General features: G+C 32.8%; 1 protein-coding gene across 1 annotated transcript; it reads right to left on the bottom strand.

The window, feature by feature from the left end:
* Nucleotides 1-2,198: 2,198 nt before the first annotated feature.
* LOC125075794 (tyrosine 3-monooxygenase) lies at nucleotides 2,199-10,607 on the bottom strand. The gene is made up of 8 exons (XM_047687555.1): nucleotides 10,368-10,607; nucleotides 5,368-5,479; nucleotides 5,157-5,264; nucleotides 4,993-5,031; nucleotides 4,058-4,877; nucleotides 3,197-3,323; nucleotides 2,810-3,039; nucleotides 2,199-2,695 (listed from the first exon to the last, which is right to left on the bottom strand). Exons 1-8 carry the CDS (start codon nucleotides 10,431-10,433, stop codon nucleotides 2,521-2,523), a joined length of 1,677 nt encoding a protein of 558 aa, XP_047543511.1. The 5' UTR covers nucleotides 10,434-10,607; the 3' UTR covers nucleotides 2,199-2,520.
* Nucleotides 10,608-19,922: the final 9,315 nt, after the last annotated feature.

The following is a 19,922-nucleotide window of genomic DNA, read 5'->3' as shown; positions in this document are numbered from 1 at the left end:
AGAATATTATGATATATACAATTTTGTATAAATTACTTAATTTCCAATCGAGACCTATCAAGTCAATCAAGGCAATCAATCTATCAAGTCATGCATCTTAGTCAGATATAAATTTTGATGTAGAGTAAAAGACTTAACTTGAACCCTGCTCTACTTTATTACCGATTTCACAGTTCGATAATAATACGTGATACGAGATTAGTGTTCTCTTTATTATGTATTTTAGACTTATTCAAGCAAGTGCGATTTAAAGCCATTATGATACTATAAGCGGTATATACGAGACATTTAAATTTGATTCTATTCCAGATCAGATTATTACGCGTTATTTAGCCGAGATGCTTAATCTAGTGCACCTAAGTAGCTAGCGTGATACGAAGGTAGTGTAACAGCGCAGACAATACATAATATATTTGTAAAATATATAGACATAAGTATGTAAAACTTGGCAGATCTAGAAGGCAAAGGTCAGATTGAAATATTTTTATTTTTATTTAAATATAGCAAATAAATAAATATGAAATAGAATAAATAAAATCATAGTTTCGTCTATAATATAAATGTATCTTCTTAATATTATTTGAATCTTAATATTATTAATAGCTAAGGTAACTGAACCGAATTTGATGAAATTTGGTATGAACCCAACACCTGACGACCAGTTCCTAAAACGCGGGTCAAGAGCCGCGGGCGACAATTATTAGTAATATATATCAAGCAAGTGTAATTATTATTATAGTAGATGTATACCGAGCAAAAATAATTTGAGAGCGGTGATGAAGAGGGGGCGTGATTGCATAAGAGAGAGTACTGCTGTTTGCCGTCACGGGATACGAATCGGTCATACCCCCAAGATGCAAACAAAATTCAACCAACATATATTGTTCCATACAAAGTCACTAGTCACTTCTTAATAGTTATATCGGCTTATATTTACTTTAGATCATAATAAAATAATTATTTACAATTGAGCTGATTTAGTACTAGAACCATTAGTGATGGAGCTGAACTTCAGTGGCTAATAGTGATAATTTCGAATTCGGAAGTTGGATTGACTTCACGTGGGCTCATACATCGTAGTGACAATAGCTCTGTAGTTTTTGTTAGTTAGTTTTTTGTCTGCAAGTCTGCGCTTCCCCTCAGTAATGCGTAATAAGCGGCACCGTTGCAAATGCTACTCGTAATCAACCCAACTTCGTCCGTGCCCTTGTATACTTTAAGGCCATACCTCTCATTTGTTTACTTAATGTCAAACAATTTACCTTTTTTTGGGTAAACCTTTTTTAATGTATGTTCTTAATTTTTAACATCGTGTTCGTGTACTCGTAACCCGATCCTTCGTTACTATTTCATGCGTTTTTAGTACGATCTCTTTGTTTTTTTATTTTGCTAAGGGAATTTTTTGCGGCCGATCGAGACGGTTCTAATTGCTTTAATTATATGAGGAAGTACCTTGTAGCCGTGAATGTAGGTTTACATTTGTTTAACGAATAAACGCTCTACAAGAACACAATTCAATGTCACGTTAATTAAATATGTATCGATTGGCACGGTTTACCTCGGAGGATAATTAATATTGGATATATATTTTACAATTGAATAAGATTGAAAGAAGTCGGAGCGACCCCAGGGAGCTCAATCTTATTATAGGTAGGACGAAACGACGATCCGCGATTGCTTCGATATTCAATTTTCTTTTATTTTAAATTGCTTTTAAAAGATTGCCCCTTCATTGATTTAGCAATAATCGCAGACTTTCAGAAGCATGCTTTGTCATTCATATATTGTAATAAAAAGCATATTATGATATGCATGCTCGCATAATATGTGCTAAGGCTTCTATGAGATGTGCGAGCAAAGCAAGTTACTTTCTTCTGGTCTTGTTTCTTTAAAGTCATTTTGCACAATAAGCAATTAGTAAAATAATTATTAGATACTAGAAGAATATTTAGGTAATTAATACCTTTGGAAAAGACCAGAGTCTATTCTCTGGCTCGACTTGTCGGATTGCCAACTAGAGAGTGAAGGAGTGATCGTCTAAGAAATTCTGTATCTTTTCATGTTTTAAAACACTTTGATTTTTATTATAATAATATTAAATGATAGATTAGATGGCGAATGCTTGATGAAGGGTGATTATTCGAATAAAACAACAAATTCCACTCAAACACATATATTTCGGTTTGATTTTTTAAAACTTTTTGGTGCTCCATTTTTATTTGTTTGTGTTTTTCATTAAATTATAAATTAATACTAATATAATAGTTATGGTCTCGCAAACGGGCACGGCCTCCCTAAATGGGCAATCGGGAGCTCCGTGCGCATTCCGAGGCCCGGGCAATGAGCTCGGCATAATAAATAATAAGGTACAAAAGGAATTCAACGAAGTACCATCCGATGGTTTCCACACTCGCACACACGCTCCACACGACAACAGACTTACTTCTATAATATCACTAGCTATACAAAGTACGGCAAGGCCGCGTGCACTGATCTGATTGTATAATGTAGGTAACGGGTTCACTCGAAGTGCGAGCCCTTGAGCTTCTTAACGGCGTTGGTGAGGTGTAGCATCTCCGTGTTCAGTTGCCAGATTAGGGTCTCCAGTTTGTCCACCGAGTCGAGAACTTCGACGCGTTCTGTGTGCGGGTTAAAGCGCACTTCGAATGGTCGGGACATAGTAGACACCCAACGTCTGCACAAAATGTAAATGATTAGTTAAGATATGAATAAGTCGCTGTAAACATGTAAACGTTAAGTTATTCATGAATACTTTTGATATTTCATTTATTATGATTTGTCTTATTACCTGAATTTGTCTTTGGCATCTTCGAAGCTCTCAGCGACGTAATAGATGGGTTGGTATTCCTGATCTTGGTAGGGCTGTACCGAAGTGGAAGCGGGTTCGAAAGGTCGAAGCTCAGGTTTGTCGCTAAGAGCGTGAAGTAGTTCTCCAATAGAAGACAGAAGAGCAGCACCATATGCCTTCAGTTGTTGATTTTCTTTGCAAAGGCCGAATTCAACGGTAAACCAGTATACCTGGACAGATAATACATTTTTAACAAGGATCACCTCATAAAGAAAATACGCAACGGCTTTTTATTTCGCAAATGCTTGGGCCCAAATTTAAATATTCGCTCAGTTTTTACATAAAAAACAAAAGATAGATCAACTAATCATTAGCTAAATAACTTACAGTTGAGAGCTTTTCAATTTCCGCATCGGAAGCGCCCAGTGAGGCAAGTCCAATCTCTTGAGAGAATTGAGCGAAGCTCGGGTCAGCCAAAAGAGGAATATGTCCAAGAAGCTCATGGATACAATCACTGAAAATAAACAAGTTATCTAATAACCCACATTAATATAGAACTTCCCTCAAACTAGTTGCAACATCAAAGCAAGTAAATGACATCAGCTTGAATACCTCACACTAATAGCTTTTCATAACGTCGTTGAAGTTCAAGGATGTTAACAGACTTCTATAGATAATATATTTAAAGCGAAACTTAATTCGATGAAAGTAGCCTTTGATGCTTATAACAACGTCACGAATAGAGTTAAAACTAAATTAAAATTGAGCCTTTAACAATATTATGATGCCATCACAGTGTCTCGTCCATCCTTGACTGAATTTAGAGAGCGATGAACAGAATTTTCTGCTGCATATTTTATTTAAACGTAACGAAGCATTATACAATACATTGCCACTATTCGTACAAAATAATTGGACTTAATTTGTGTATGATCATCGTCTGCTTTTCAAGATTACCTTCAAAAGATCGTCCAAGGTTTCTATCAGTTTAATTAAGTTAAATTCTTTACATTTGCAATATTATGTATTGTATCTACACATGTTAAGGTCGCTTAACGAGTTTGTTACAATTTTACTTCCGCATCGAATACCTCCTTAAGCTCAAGTCGTTGAATAAATTTTATTGGTGCAAAAAATTACGAGGGAATATATTTTAATATATTCGTATGCGATCTATATATATTAATATATTATGGGCGATAATTAATTTGAAACACAATTTTAGTAATGTTTTCATAATATACTTACGGTTCAGGTGTGTGGAATGGCGAATTGGCGTGGCGTACGTATTGTGTAGATTGGAAGACGCGGAAGGCGAGCGAAGCGAGGAAGTCCCGAGCTGTGAGCAAACCAGCAGCCGGGCGGAGTGTGAATCCGGTATGCTTGCGGAGGAAGTTGCTTACATCTTCCAACTGCGGAATGCGGTGAGGAACAAAGATGTCTGCCGCCTGCAGTTTACCGAAAGCTGCCTTGTACTCCTTGCATGCGTGTTTTGGCATCAAGTCGAGCACGGTGTTGAAAACTCGTTGCCAAGTAGCGTTCTCGGTTTCCAAGTAAGTGATCGATGGAATTGGGTCGCTGTACTTGTAAGCGAATGCAATCTCGGCGATTTGCTTCCTGCGCTCCCTGTAGTCCTTGTCAGCGAATCCAGGGTGATTCATATCAAGTTCTGGTTCGTATTTAGTCATAAGATGGTTGCAGTTGTCAAGATCGGATGCGTGACGAGGGAACCACGGAGTCTTGTTGGAGATGTTGTTTTCGGAAATTAGATTAACTCCAGCGAATGAAGTCGATTGGCGAAGTGATCTAATAAGTTGCAGCAAGTTTATGCGAGACATGCTGACTTTTACGAGAGCATCAAATTGAGTTCCGGAGGCTTGAGAGGGACGAGTTTCAAGATGTTCTACGCAACCCTTGTAGTTATCGATTGTTTTAAGGATGCGAGCAAGTGAGCCCATGCCTTCGCGCATACGAAGAAGCAAAGCGGCTTGTTGCATCGCCTGTTCAGCTTCTGGGCTCTCGCTTGCAGCGTTTTGCAGGATTACTTCCTCTTCAGTAAGAGTATAATCTAAAATAGAAATGTTTTGTTTGTAACTGTTTCGACAACAATATAGTTACATTCATTCAAAAACCTTATCAACTTATTCTATGTAAAATATTGAGAGAATTATCAATAAACAAACCTTCGTCCCCATTCTCGCCACCGTCGTCATTATCAGCATCTAATTTAAATAAAAATAAAAAAAATAATAAAAAAATGAAATACAAAACAAAATAAGATTAACAAAAAAGTTGTAGATAATAATTTATGTAAGGGCGAGAAAATGACAAAAGTAAAAAAAATTACCAAAGTGACCATTTTTAGTTTCATCGTGTTGAGTGGCATCTTCTATGGTCTTCTCGTTATCGCCTACATGAGCGGCGTCTTGGATGAAATCAGATTCCAAGCCAGAGTCTATTTTTAAAAGAAAATAAAAACAAAAATAAAAAAAATAAACGGAAAAGAAAATAATGAAAGAGGAAGTAAAATTTTATGAAAATCGACTTTTGAATATTACCATTGGCACGTGCACGAGCCTCTTCAAGCACACTCTGTTTGGTCTGTTTGACAACTAGTGTTTCGAAGCGGGCGTCATCTACGAGCGAGCGACGGCGAGATGGGTAGCCGTTCTATAAAAAAAAATGCAATTTATCCGTGTTCCAATTTCAAATAACGGTTTCAGGTAAAAGCCAAATATGTGAAGCATCGTTGATATATTAAGTGAAGTGAAGTCAAGTCAATCATGCAAATGTAACAGGAGCCGATGAAATCAAATTACCTAATTTTATACGCGATCTTATTAACCTAAAGGAGAGGCCAATTAAAGTTTGAAGCGTATTCATTCACAGACATAAGTTCCAACAAAGGGACGGAGACAATTCAAAAAATACGTCTTTTAAATCCGTATGATATAGCGGTCGTAAGGCATTATATTTCATGTGGGAGCAGGAATTGCTTTTACTGAGTTCCTAAGCTTATTTCCTGAGGTCGGGCGTAAAGTGCTGCCATTACACCCCATCCCCCGCCGGATCTGAGATGGAATCACACAAAGGAATCTCACTTTCTGGACCGCTGCGTCTCGATGGAACCAATTATATGTCGAGTGAACTTTTGAACAAGTCAGAGTGACTTAAATGGTAAAAGCCTTTCACAAGTCGCTCTTTGCAATGGACACGTTGAGTTAAAGATATTATCATCTATGAGTTAATTAAATGAAACGATTTATAATCGATATCATATTATAATCGAGAATACTTTAATTATAGTTACTAAATGATTAAATTATCGATTTTGAAGGGTAATTAAACTTATTTTGTATTAGGATCGAAGTTGGTGGTTTATTATTTATAGTTTAATTAACATTATAATATAATCAATATGCAATTTCATTCCATAACAACACTTAACGGTAAATATTAATTTAATTTATCTCTGTTATTAATAACAATCAATTTATCACTCTTGGTGATTTCCACATTTTTATTGGCTTTACCAATGTTTATGCCGTATGACATTTATCTGTAATAACTTTTATCTTTTGCGTTTATTTTCGTATCATGTAAGAACGAGTTTTTTTTAAACGTATGATATACTTTAGTTTAATAATTTATAACAGCATTTAAAAAGTTCACGTACGTTTATATAAGTTTGCGTAACAATAAAAAGTGAAATACAAAGTATAAGTAATGTTTCATGTGAAATTGGGCTAAGTGAACCAATCAAAATCATTTCCTACGAGGTTCTGGCGACATGAAGAGCGGCTTGTGGGACTTGTTGAAACGCATGTCGCTCTCATGACGGCTTGTTAATTGTTAAACCGTTGTACCTTAATTACAAAGCAAAGTCAGCTTTACTACGTATGTATTTAGAGTCAGAATTATGTCATCTTTAATATAGAACTAGGTGTAATAAATGGGTAAGTTGTTGAGTAATAATTATTAATTATTACTCGATCAGTTAATGAATTCAAAATAATGTAATTTACCTTCGAGATTTAAATATGGAATTTGAATTAATTCGAAGGATGCCCAGAGGAAAGATAGCTTAAATTCTTATCTAAATTTTCCTTTAACATAGTTTGTTTGTAATTGATTTGGAACGGCCTCGGTGTTTTAGAAATATGTCAGATTTTCCTCATACATAAATTATAAATAATATATAACTAATGTCGAATTAAAAAATAATACAAATGCGAATCAAGATTTAAATATCAGAAATTGATATTTGACATTAACGATGAGCTCATGAAAATTCTAATGATGTTCTAATGACGTCATTTTATAGTAATCAAGGGTAATTGTCCGGAGGTGTTAAGTTGGTAGCAAGCAGCGCGCGGGCGTTGAGACCTAGCATTTTCCACTAGAGTGGCTACGGGTCTATGTGTGTCAAGGGTTACTAATCACACGCTTTTGTTACCTAGCCCCTGAAACGCGACAAGGCGATAAGAAATACTTTGAATGACGTGACTATATAAAAAAATATTATATTCTCTTTCCTCTCGTATTCAGGCTTTGAGAGATTGACTTCTAAAATGTCAAAAAAAGGTCTTCAAATGTTTTACCTTTGCTTTCAAAGCTTGTAAATAATGCGTCTTAAGAAGAACTGATCACATAAGAGCCCATGTACGAATGAAGTTGGCGGTGGATGAAGCTATCTCTGTCGTCTTTCTTTTTTTAAGCGTTGATCTTATAATATATTGAATCGCTGTGTAATTAAGCACTTTTTTACAAACGAATTTGTTAATTGACGAGACGTAAATATTGTCCAGTTTTGATTTCCTTCAAAATGATGCCTCTCGATTGATATTGCGCCGAAAACGCAGAGAGAATGCAAATATGTTCTTAAGCATCGATCTGTAATTCCATACCAACTCTATAGTGTCCTTACTGTTAGAAAATCTAGGTTACAATGACTGTCATTAATTCTTTTGTGATTTATTGTTTTTGCGAAATGAAATATCTGTTCGCGTTTCGATTTAAATAATTACTGTTAATTAATATAAATTGGTCGGACTTTAAGTATAAATAAATACATTACATCAGTTTATTAATATTTTGTTAATCTTGCCTTTATTATTTCCAAGCAAATACGACACAATATACCTATATTACGGTAAAAATGATGTTAAGAAATTTACTTCCGTCATACAGATCTGTTTGTAAAAATTGTCGTAAACGAGTGCGGAAATATAATTGTGTTAAAGGTCCGGCTAACTGGAGCGGGCTGGGATCTGAATCCGGTTCTATAGCCTTGGTCACCGAGTGGCCACTTCACCGCTCCAATCCGGCGGCTAATTAAGCTGACCTGCCACCCTCGCTATACTTAACTCATTATATAATTCATGCAAATTAAATGCGTTTTCTTCGGCCATTTAAAATGTTTTCACCTGAGTAATGTGACCTCTTATATGTATATAATAATATAGCGTTCATTTGTTATCTTTAATATTTATTATGATAGTTAATATATTAATTATATTCCATTTCCGATACGTGCGAATTTGACCGCGAAATCATCGGATGTTTTAATTTATAATTTATACGGAAATTGGGGTTAAATTTTGTTCAATGTCATAAAAATATTTTACGTTATATTGCGTATGCTATTTAAAAATATGACGATAAATCGAGAATAATACCATGGATACGCACGATTGCAGATCTAGCTAACATCTTAGATTTTTTTATGTTAATTTGACCGCGACGAACAACCTCGTTTGGTCAAGGGCATATCGCAGCCTCGAATTTGTTTCAAACATTGGACCGAGTCTTTCGCATGTTCATTAATTACAAACATATTATAAAACGAATGTTTTAAGCTATTTACTACTTATAAGACGAATCATATCGTGACAATACTTTTCCGGCGATCATGTCACTCGATATAATTTCAACCACATTTTCTGATTGCAGTGTTGGTGAGCGTCGCACCTCGCATACCGACCTTCGATGGTCAAGGAAATACAATCATTCAGCCACCAATTATAAAATATACGTTAATCATAACACGTCAGATACGTTAACGTGAGACCTGATTTTCGCAAAGCACATTATTACGAGTAATCAATATAATATACATCGCAACGCTCACAACAGTTGAAAGTAAATGACTGTTTACTTTAAAACAAAGATCCAGGACGATTATATTCAAAGTTTTACAATAAAATCAATACTAACTATTAAATTCGCAATATTACTTCGCATCAGCTCAAGTCGTTTACAAAGCAACTGTTTTGGTAATTTTTCATTGATGACATCGAGTTATACGTGGCTGTAACTGCAGTTACAAACGCCTTGAATATTGACAATGGTGATTAATCTCGACGATAATTATATATTCATTAACTACAAGTATATCCTCGTTTACAAAGAGAAACAAAATCATAATAATTGTTCAATTATTTTCTAGATATTTAAGTATTTCATTCGATGAAGGTTTTTAAGTTTAGTATATTTTATAGAACAAAGTTCTTACGCGATTGTTATATCATAATTCAGTCCGTGTTAATGTGGGAAAGCTACATGACTGTATAGAATAATTAAAGTAAGCGCGTCGTCGGAACGGAAATCAAAATGACATGAAAAGAAATTGTAATTTTTTAATTGTATGTCGCGTTTCCAGTGTGCATTTTTATTATTGTAAAAGTCAGGAGCAGTCTTCGCGCGCTTTCACACGATTTCTTTGACATTCTCCCTTCAATGTCATGTGTTTATTGTACGGAATTACTTAATATTTTTATTTAAATGAACTTTAAAGTCAATCTATCGAATGAACTTTTGTCATTGTTATGTAGGAACATTACAAGGTTGATAACTTTACGACTAAATAGGCAAATAAGATCAAATAAGTAACGTTTCTTCATCTTCACGGTTCTATATCAACTATTTTTCGTTTCGTTATTGTCCTATTTGAGAAGGATGATAGGCAAATTTCGTTACAAAATATATTTTTTCGTTATTCAATATAATCAAACTTGGCCCCTATCTGATATTCGATGTACTTTTGTTTACATTGCAAAAAATATACTTAATATTGCGACTCTCATTATCGGGTAATTAGTTTGGAATCACGCAAACTGTTTGAAGGTACTTTAGAGGTGTTAACGAGTATTTTATTGTTTGTTATCTTGTATAACTCGCGTAAGTACCTGAGTATTCGTATCCAAGTACACGCACGTCTAATTTACGGTAAAAACTTATGTCTGTTCATTGTAACGCAACCTAGTTATTAAGAACAACAATCTGTTAATGAATTTAATTAATACATGTACAAAATACGATTAACATTCCAGGGAAATTCAAACGGAGTAATAGTCGTTAGGTGTAATGAATGAGTGGGAAATTATTAATTAGCAAGCGTTTTATCTTAAGATGGACTTCGGGTTACGGATTCAGCAAGCAATTTTTGAATATGCGTTCAGTAGTTGAAACTTAAGACTCGTGCCACTTTGGTACAGGTTCGATCCGACAACTTAGGGACATGAAAGCAATAGCAAGCGGGTTGGTGACGGGTCCTCACCTCAATGCTGTAGGATTTCTTGATGGCGAACATTTCGCGGTTCTTCTGGGCAGCGGCTACGGCCATTGCTTCACGACACACCACTTGAAAAAGGAGAGCCTGAACTGAAGTTCACTGCGCGCTTAGCTAGCGTACGTCTGCGAGAGCCTTATGTCTCGACCACGGGCTTATGCCTGTCTGTCTACGACTCGAGCTGTCGTATTACGAGGGCTAACTAAACTTTGGATTGCAAACAGACCAATGCATGATGACCGTTCGCAAGAACAGTTTAAATAGTGTTCGTCGCGCCTCCCACCCCGCGTGCCTTTCGTGCGCATGCGTCACGGCCTGCGCCCCGCGCGCTCGCGCCTTCGAGTCCTGCGGCGAACCGAACCATCGCGCTACCACAGCCGCCCTTCGCACCCTGTCCAAATGGTCCATGGAATCATGAACACCAAAGATTTTAAATTTTCTTTGTTCATATTTAATAAATAATAAAAAAAAATTGAAAAATTTTAGTCTGTTTTATTTATTCCTATATCAAATGGTTATTTTTGTTTGTTTATGTATTATGTTTTTATGCGTCAATTACGTGAATATTATAATTTTTAGTAGAGACAAATATTATGACATGTATCGTCTATTGATATTCGGTGTGATTGAATAAAAAAACCCGTCCCAGGGAAACAAAACAATCGTGTGTTAAAAGTGAGTTTCATTTGTTCTCTTTCGAAGCGAAAGTGAAATTATTTTGTCAAAATAAAGATACAGAGTGATTAAAGTTGAATGCACATAGTAACGAAACAGCTGCTATGGTTTAAAATATTCTTAACAACTTTCAACATTTTTAATTAATTTGAAATTAGGATCCGGTTGTTTTCCTGAGGCCGTTATAACATGAACCTGGCCTTATTGTACGAGGAAGTAAATTTAGTTCATCGTAACTCGGAACAGGATATATCAAAGTGCGTGTTTCAATGACTTTATTATTACAATATAATAACGCATTTAAAGCTTTTTTTATTTCGCAATAGTTTGTGACATATTTTTTTATATCTGAGGACAATGTTGTGTGACTAACATTAGAACCCTGTCATATTGTATTTCAAAAGGTTGCTGTAATATATTATATTGGGCTGGATAAGATTTAGGGATTGTGTTATGGTTCTATGATAAAAATTGCGTACAGATTTAAAAGATAATCATTTTTTTTTCTATAGTAACATAATATAACCGTTTTTTTTATATGGAGTTTTTAATGTTCATTACGTGAATTCTGGATACAAATACGTATTTAATTAATAAATACCATTTGTAGTGCGTATTTATTATAATAGTAAACTATACATTTAAATACATTGCTAGTATTTGAATACCTAAAAAAAAAATTAACAAAAAACAAAGAAACGGTTCACATTATGTATTATATGCCTGTCAAATATATTTGCACATAGAATGTTTTATTTAAATTGAATGATATTGTGAAGAAATCAATACTGCAATAAAATAAATCGATCATTTAAACATTAATAAGTGGCAGTAATAAATACAACCACAAATATGATACTTTGATCTACTAATAATAGGTAAATCACATAAACTCACAATAATATTCGATGTCATCTTAAACTGACCACACTTACGTCACGCGGGGTTTACCGTTGAAAGGTGAAGACGAATCGTATTCATGACCCCCATGTTCGAAACCTACGTCAAACGAATTTGCATATATTTAATATGTTTGTCAATAAACATCATATATATATATATAAATTTGAATGATTATTTCATTCTTATCGTTCATTCATTCAATCGGAATTCCAAATTTGTTTTGTAACTATTTAAAATAAAGCGAAACACGTATAGTTTGTGTTACGATCATAAACTCGTCCTCCAAGTGTAAAGCGGGCACAACCTTCAAACTAAGCGCCGTAAAAATTGCTATAGTAGAAACAAAAATGACGCAAAAAGTACTTAGTCGAATTACACAGAGTATAAAATTAAAATTATAATAATATTAATTTCTAATATATTATATTTGTCAGATAAGATTATTTGTATTCTTTAATCATTGTAGAAATTAGGTACAACAAGAAAACCTTGAAAGCTAGTGTAGAAGAAATATAAAAACCGAATGAATACGGATATTTACCCACAAAGTATTTATTTTTTAAATGCATACAATTATAATATATTTTGTATAAGCGATTCATCATTATAATAAAATATATTGTTCTACTTTTTTCCTTTGGTATAGTAGTAACCTAATATAACTGTAGATCCCGGGTTTGCCTTAAAAAGTTTTTTGTTTACAAGATAATATAATCTCCTTATCGGCTCGAATTAAAAAAATGATAGTGTTTACATTGCCTCTAAAAGCACGTGAAAGGCGCCGATCTTGTCGCTCGAACTCAATTTAGTCGTATCGGTTCGCCGTCCTATTATAATATTGAGAGTAAAGAAACACAGAGTGTACCTTTGTTTGTGCACACACATGAACTATAAAAATAATTTTATTGTAGTACAGTTCTATAGAAAGAGTTACGAACACATTAACCTCATTACTTTTGAAACAATTTATTTTCAAAAAAAATAAAATTCAAATATACAACGTTTTTCATTTATTTCTTAGACTGTAAGTGGGCAACACTAATCATAAGGGTGAAAAGACTTGTAATACTAGTTAAAAAAGGAGCAAGTAACTTGCATCTCAGAAGCGAATGGCCGGGGAATACCTGCGTAATGGAAGTCACTGCGCCTGCGCTGGGGAAAACAACCGTTTAGCGGCAGTGACTCACTGACCACAGTGTACGATTCAATTTCTTCTCGATAACAGGAAGTTAAACTGTCAATTTGTGTATAAGTGTTTGTTTTGGTACTAAATTGAATATAAATCGGCGTTATGGCCGTCAATATGTTCTGGTAATAGCGATAAGAATCTGATTTGGAATATTTTTTTTTGTCGATGAAAGTGTTTTTCGTTCACAAGATAAATAGTAATATTATATATGTGATAAGCTCTTATATAGATACAGAGTTATATAATGTACATAGCGTCTTAAATATAAGATACTTAATGAGCAAAATTTCAGTGTCAATTCAAATGTTTTTTGGGCATTATATTATAATACACACTTGCAGTCATTCAATAAATCCATTTCTATAACAATAGAGAAAGTCTTAGTTAATAAACAGCTTATGTGGAATCAACAAAGCGACACGTAAAACTTAACTAATGCAACTACTGAAATACATTTTGAGGCTATTTGATCAAAAGCGTAAGCGTAGCATTGATTTAATTTCAATAAGTTCATATTATCTCCAAGTTCGAGATACACAATTTCAAAACGCTTTAAGTGTTTTTGCAATGTTTCTGTATATTAAACTGTCGACCACGATATTATATAATCACAAATTATTAAGCAATAAAAACCGAAAACACCCAGATTTGAACCTGCCATGTGCACTTAAAGTCGATTTAGATAAGATTTTTATCTTCATATTTCTGTTCAACTATGATACAGAAATTATTATTAATTTGTTTGTTCTTACGTTTATGAGTATTTGTAACAGTAGAAATCTGGATGAGAATTAAGGAACTCAGGATCAGCAGCTTTGTAAGCTAAGCACTGTACAACAGATAGGAGACTATCGCTTAAAAACATATCATTGAATAACCAAAGACATATATTGTATTTAGATTTGTGTATGTAGCGTAAGAAGACTTATAACGTAAAGTTTTGTCAGATTTTTTTATGCTTTGATTTATTTAATAGTAGTTTTCGTCCGCGGCTTTGCTCGTTTTAGTGGTTGGTGCTCATTAATCTATATATATAAAACCGAAATAGCACACACCGATTAATCACAAAACCTCAGCAACTATAATACCTAAGTTGAAGTTTGGCAGGTAGGTAGCTTTTTTATCTTTATATTTTTTATATTTTTACGAAACTCCACCCCTAATAGGCTCAAGTAAGTCAAGGAGGTCGGAAGTTTGTGTAGTACAGCCGCAGTTTCAGCTAATATAGATATAATATTATTTGATCAAACGTAGTTATAATATCTAAAACATCTTCTTTAAATAGTTTATAATAAATTCAAGTTTTTTTTTTTTAACTTGTAACTTCAATTGCGCATTTGGTTTGCGTTATAAAAATATCAAACAATTATATAATATTATTGGATATATATTTTTATAGAACTTCTCAGAGATCATTAAATTGTTTAATGTTTTAGTTTGAAACTTAACTTCAACCAAGGTTACGTCGATTTGTAATAAATTATTAAAACAATTAATTTCAACTTAGTTACTCTGTAATGTTAGTTAGTTATTATTTGTATATTATGGCATATAGTTTGAAGATTACTGGTTCGAATGTCGTTTGTATACTGTCTACTGTGAGGAAAAATGTATATTTCAGGCGGAACTAAGCCTTGTATCTATTAACTCACGAAGACGCGCCCCTCCACGTGAAATTATATTTCGTGCATTAGTGTGAGTGACCCTCGCGATCTCAGTGTGCGTAAGACGATGAACATAAGAGTAAAGATAGATACAAATTAGATTAAATTTGTTAATGAACGCTGATAATATATAGAGGAGGGACGCTTCGGGAGTGAATAGACACGCATTCGAGGCGGCTGAATAAGCTTTATTTTTTTATTGATCGTTACATCATCAACTTATCACTAAATACATGAAATTAACAACTAATATAAGTTACCATACGAAGTAATATGTATTTATCTCTTTCTCTCTTCTTAAGTATAGGTCTCTTAAGGATATTGAGCCTTTTGTCCAGCAGTGGAATTTTCAGGCTGTTACGTTTATCAAATTATCGTCTGACAATTAAATTATTTTTTTCTGAAAAGGCAAATTAAACAAGTATACTTCTATGAGGAAGAGGTGTACTTTTAATAGCATGTTTTTTTATAACGTACGTTAGAAAATACTAAATAGCTTGACATCGATCCGTTGATCTGTATATTTTCCGCTATTAAAAATATTATTTATCCAAAGCAGAATCTATTATCTTTTTTTATATATAAAATAGGCGATCGTACAACACGCCACCTGATGGTAATAGGTCACCATCGCACATGGCGCCGTAATAAATATCAACCGTTCCTTACAACACCAATGTGCCACCAATAATGGGAACTAAGATGTTATGCCCCTTGTGCTTATATTTACATAGGCTTAAACCGTAACACAACAATACTGGGTATTGGTTTGGAGCTAGAATATGCGATGAAGGGTGGTATCTACCCAGGTATCAAATATCAAAATATAATGTCACTTAAAGAATGGTAATAGGTCACCATCGCACATGGCGCCGTAATAAATATCAACCGTTCCTTACAACACCAATGTGCCACCAATAATGGGAACTAAGATGTTATGCCCCTTGTGCTTATATTTACATAGGCTTAAACCGTAACACAACAATACTGGGTATTGGTTTGGAGCTAGAATATGCGATGAAGGGTGGTATCTACCCAGGTATCAAATATCAAAATATAATGTCACTTAAAGAATGGCCTTAATTATCTTGTTTTTTTTTTTATTAATGATTATATTATTTAATATCTGTATTTAACTTGTCCATAATTATATTGATATAATAATTTAACACGATAAAGTTTTAAAAACTTTTATCAAAATTGTAACATTAAAATTAATAACTGTGTTTTATAAAATACAAGAAAAATATACAGAGTTTATAAGTTTCTTATTCTTCGATTATTATTTTTTTCATTTTATTCAGAAAATATTATTTAATAAAATATTAACAAAGGTTTGTATAAAACAAACGGCAATGACTTCATTAAATATTTATAAATGAAAACTAAGAATAATTACTATACGTATTACTAAAGTATATGAACAGCATTTTTTCTTACTAATAATAATTAGGAAAACGAGTTACTTCTCAAACTCACTATTTAAACGGGAGTTTTGCTCAGTGATGTATTTTTTAAAAAAGACTCAATTATATGTAAACTTGACCTCAATAGATTAAAATATATAAATATTGTCTGAAATTTGAGATTAAACTTAATAAAAGATTTGAATAAATGTTGCTTGATTTATTAGCCTTGTGTAATCCTTTTCGTGTCATTTTTCTCTGATTTAATCCAATCTGTATTTATACCAATACCTTTTGACCTAATTAATAAAAAAAAAAATGATTTATACTTTTTATAATAATGATCTCGTGGCGCCCAAGGTGAAGAGGGTTTCACGGGATTAATGTACCCACATAGCCAGTGAGGCATATAATATGCCCCCTTACTTCACGCTTTAAAATATACCCAATCAACAGTTATTCTACTAAATTTTTTGTTAAGGATTTTAAGGTCAATGTGATGATTGAGATAATGCAATAAGTCTATTTCTCAGCGTCCGTTGATTGTTGTTTGTTTAATATATAAACATTAAACTTTATTTACATAGACCTCAACTATATATAAATTAGAATTAAAAACAGTTTTAGTATAAATCATGACACGTGTGGAATAGTGGCAAGAATGCTAGCAGAAATTCCCAGGTGAATCGCAATTACAACCTCTGGGCAAAAAATGAACCAGCTCTCCTTTTATCAGTGGAGGCAATAAGTTGCTATTCTTTTAATAAAGGTATTAAATTAAATTAAGGACTAATTAAACACTTATTGATTGTCAAAACAAAGCTACCGCTGTTTCGGAAAGAAACACTTCAGACCTTAGATGTACCGATGAAAAAAACAGAAAACTGTCACGGGATTTAATACATTACAGCCAATAAGCCCTGATCTGGTTGCAGTGGCTCGATCAGCGTCACAAACATTGTTGAAATCCACATAAGCCACAATAGCCTTGTAGAATTAAAAAAGAAATAACAAAATATTAAGATTTTGCTCCAAGATACGAGATTAGTGCCGATGCCGATGTTAGGTTTTCTTAGTGGTCAAGCAGCAATATTTAATATAGTTAGGTTCAGCGTTGAAGAGTGAGTGAGCCAGTATGACTATAAGCACAGGGGTCTTGGTCTTAACAACTTAGCATTGGCGATGTAAGGAACAGTTCAGATTCCTTACGATGCCAATGGTTTTCGTGACCTATTGAAATCTATTTCGGTTTTGGTGACCATTACCATCAGCTTGGCCATTTTTGTATAATAAAAAGGATGATGTACTGCAGTTGTACTAGTTTCTTGGAGATGCAATTTAAAATTATATTATATATATACTTGGAAATTATATATTGGAAATAGGTAATACACCACTGATGTGGCTCTGACTGATGGTGGATTCTGACTTAAAACGCGACAAAGGAAAAATTAAAATAATTTTTACATTTAAATTAATAAAGAAATATATAATAAAATAAAACAGTTTCGTTTTTTTTTAATTGAAAAATGCGTTGTTCAAGAAAAGGAATTATTTCCTTCCTGTTTGTAATTCATCTCGTATTTGGCAATGAAAGAAAACATTCTGAGCAAACCCGCATGTAAGGGATGTAGATTGGCGATATGTGTATTTATTTGTATCTAACCGCACTGAAGTAACGTGACATCTCCTTGAGAATAGATCATCTCTTTGTTTAGTTTGTTATTTAAAAAAAATAATTAAATTAATAATATATAAAGTGTTTGCTTTGTCTGATGTTTGAACTTCTAACAATGTTTATAATAAAACCACAATAGAATAACAACTTTATTTCTGTCCGTAATATTTCAACTACGAAAATTATTAAGATTTTTTTTTTTATATGTTAAATTTCTGTCTTTATCACGTTTTTTTTATACTGATAAATTTATTACGAATTCATGTTTTTTAATGCAAAACATTAATTCGCAAAAGATAAAAAGTTCCGGAAATGGAAATGAAAGTTACAAAAAAAAATCATGGTCACAGTAAAAAAAAAAACATGAACCTAATGTTTTTTTTGAGTACTATGTGTAGGACTTGCTTTCGTGTAATCAATAAATTTTAGTATGTAGGTATTTGTTACTTATTGTTCTGGTATAATTTATATTATCTTATTTATTTTGTTACCATACTTTTAAAAACTTACGTGGCAAAAATATAGAATATACAAAATAGCAAGTATAAATCTACAACACGACCAGTCGTGAAAAAACTACACATAAAACCTTAATTACAGTATACAACAAGAAAAACAAATCCTGTTATTTATAAAATTATGTAAAAAATATATATATTTGTTAAATATTTTTACTACTCATATGTACTCGCTGATTAATGGAAAGCGTTGCAGTATCGTGCATTCTATTGTATTTTGGTGGCAAATCAGAAAACTAAAAATTAAAAAAAAAAAACACCATGAAAACTCATTTCGTATGCAACGATGATTTAACGGTTAAAATTATTACAAACAAAATCAAATATTAATTTTGGTATTGATTGGATTATGGATTACTAGCGACTCGCTCCGGCTTCGCAAGGGTGCAATGTTAACTAAATGTACTATAACTGTCTACTACTACTACTACTACTACTACTGTCCTACAACGTTCGCTGTTTTTCAATCGTTAGACAGTACAAACCGCCTGTCCCTGCGTTTTAAATCTTCAATAATCAGTTCGAAATTCGGATTCAAATATTCAAACAACTCGACCATCTCAGCTTTTTGTTATAAACTTAACTGATACATTATTAGTTTCAGAATTCATACTATGACAGTGATTACGTACGACATTTAACCGGGTCATTATTATGATTGATTGTGACTGTCATTAATGTACGCGTACAAACAAATAATGATTTATATTACATTATAAATATATTTCTAATAATAATTGTCAGCGTTGGAAACGTTAAGTGAAAGTTTAATATATAGTGTGATATTAATCAAATTACAAATACAGAGCGAATCTTTTTTCCTTGAATTCGGATTTTGAAATGTAATAAAATAAGGAATTGTACGTTTAAGTAAAATCTAACTTATAACAAGCGACTAACTGCGAAAGTGAATTTGTTTATCAACGTGATTGTTACGCTTAGTGGAAGCGTTATTTTACTGTTTTTTTTTAATTTCGTTTGTGTGAAATTCCCTAATTTCTTAACTATACATACAATGTGTGTAAAATTTGATGACGAGCGACCAGGATGATTTTAGTTTTGTCAGTCGGATGTAGATAATAGGAATGACTTGATGCGTGTGATGCGTTTTTTATTAAAAGTAAAGACTCTTCATGAATATGCTAAATATATAATTAATATATATATATATATATATGAGTAGTACAAAAAGTGACCGAATTGAGTGCCTTGTGCTTGGTCATATGTGTTTTTTGTTTATTTTAATATGTATATAAAATATAATATATATAAAATCACTAAAAATATTTGTTTTAATCTATTTTTTAATAAAGTAATACCGCTAACATATTCGTCGCTTACTAAGTTATTATTCCTTTAAATTTTATTTGTTTTTTTTTTTTTAAGATAACAAAGAACCATTTTTTGTGAATTGCTCGATAAGAAATATTGAAAAAAAATATACGACAAATTTCGATGGTCAAGAAGTGTTTATGTATAGATTATTAAAAAAAAAAGTTAAATTAAATTT

This window comes from Vanessa atalanta, chromosome Z (assembly GCF_905147765.1).
Source record: "Vanessa atalanta chromosome Z, ilVanAtal1.2, whole genome shotgun sequence".
NCBI classification, from domain to species: Eukaryota; Metazoa; Arthropoda; class Insecta; order Lepidoptera; family Nymphalidae; genus Vanessa; species Vanessa atalanta.
Note: the sequence above shows the minus strand (reverse complement) of the source record. Positions and strands in the feature narration are given on the sequence as shown.

Bases quoted from the DNA above. Each gene is read 5' to 3' on its own strand.
- LOC125075794 (XM_047687555.1), bottom strand. From the start codon at position 10,433: ATGGCCGTAGCCGCTGCCCAGAAGAACCGCGAAATGTTCGCCATCAAG. The intron at 5,032-5,156 runs GTAATTTTTTTT...TATTTAAATTAG, and splicing joins AACTAAAAATGGTCACTTTG to ATGCTGATAATGACGACGGT. The intron at 3,040-3,196 runs GTAAGTTATTTA...TTATCTGTCCAG, and splicing joins AAATTGAAAAGCTCTCAACT to GTATACTGGTTTACCGTTGA.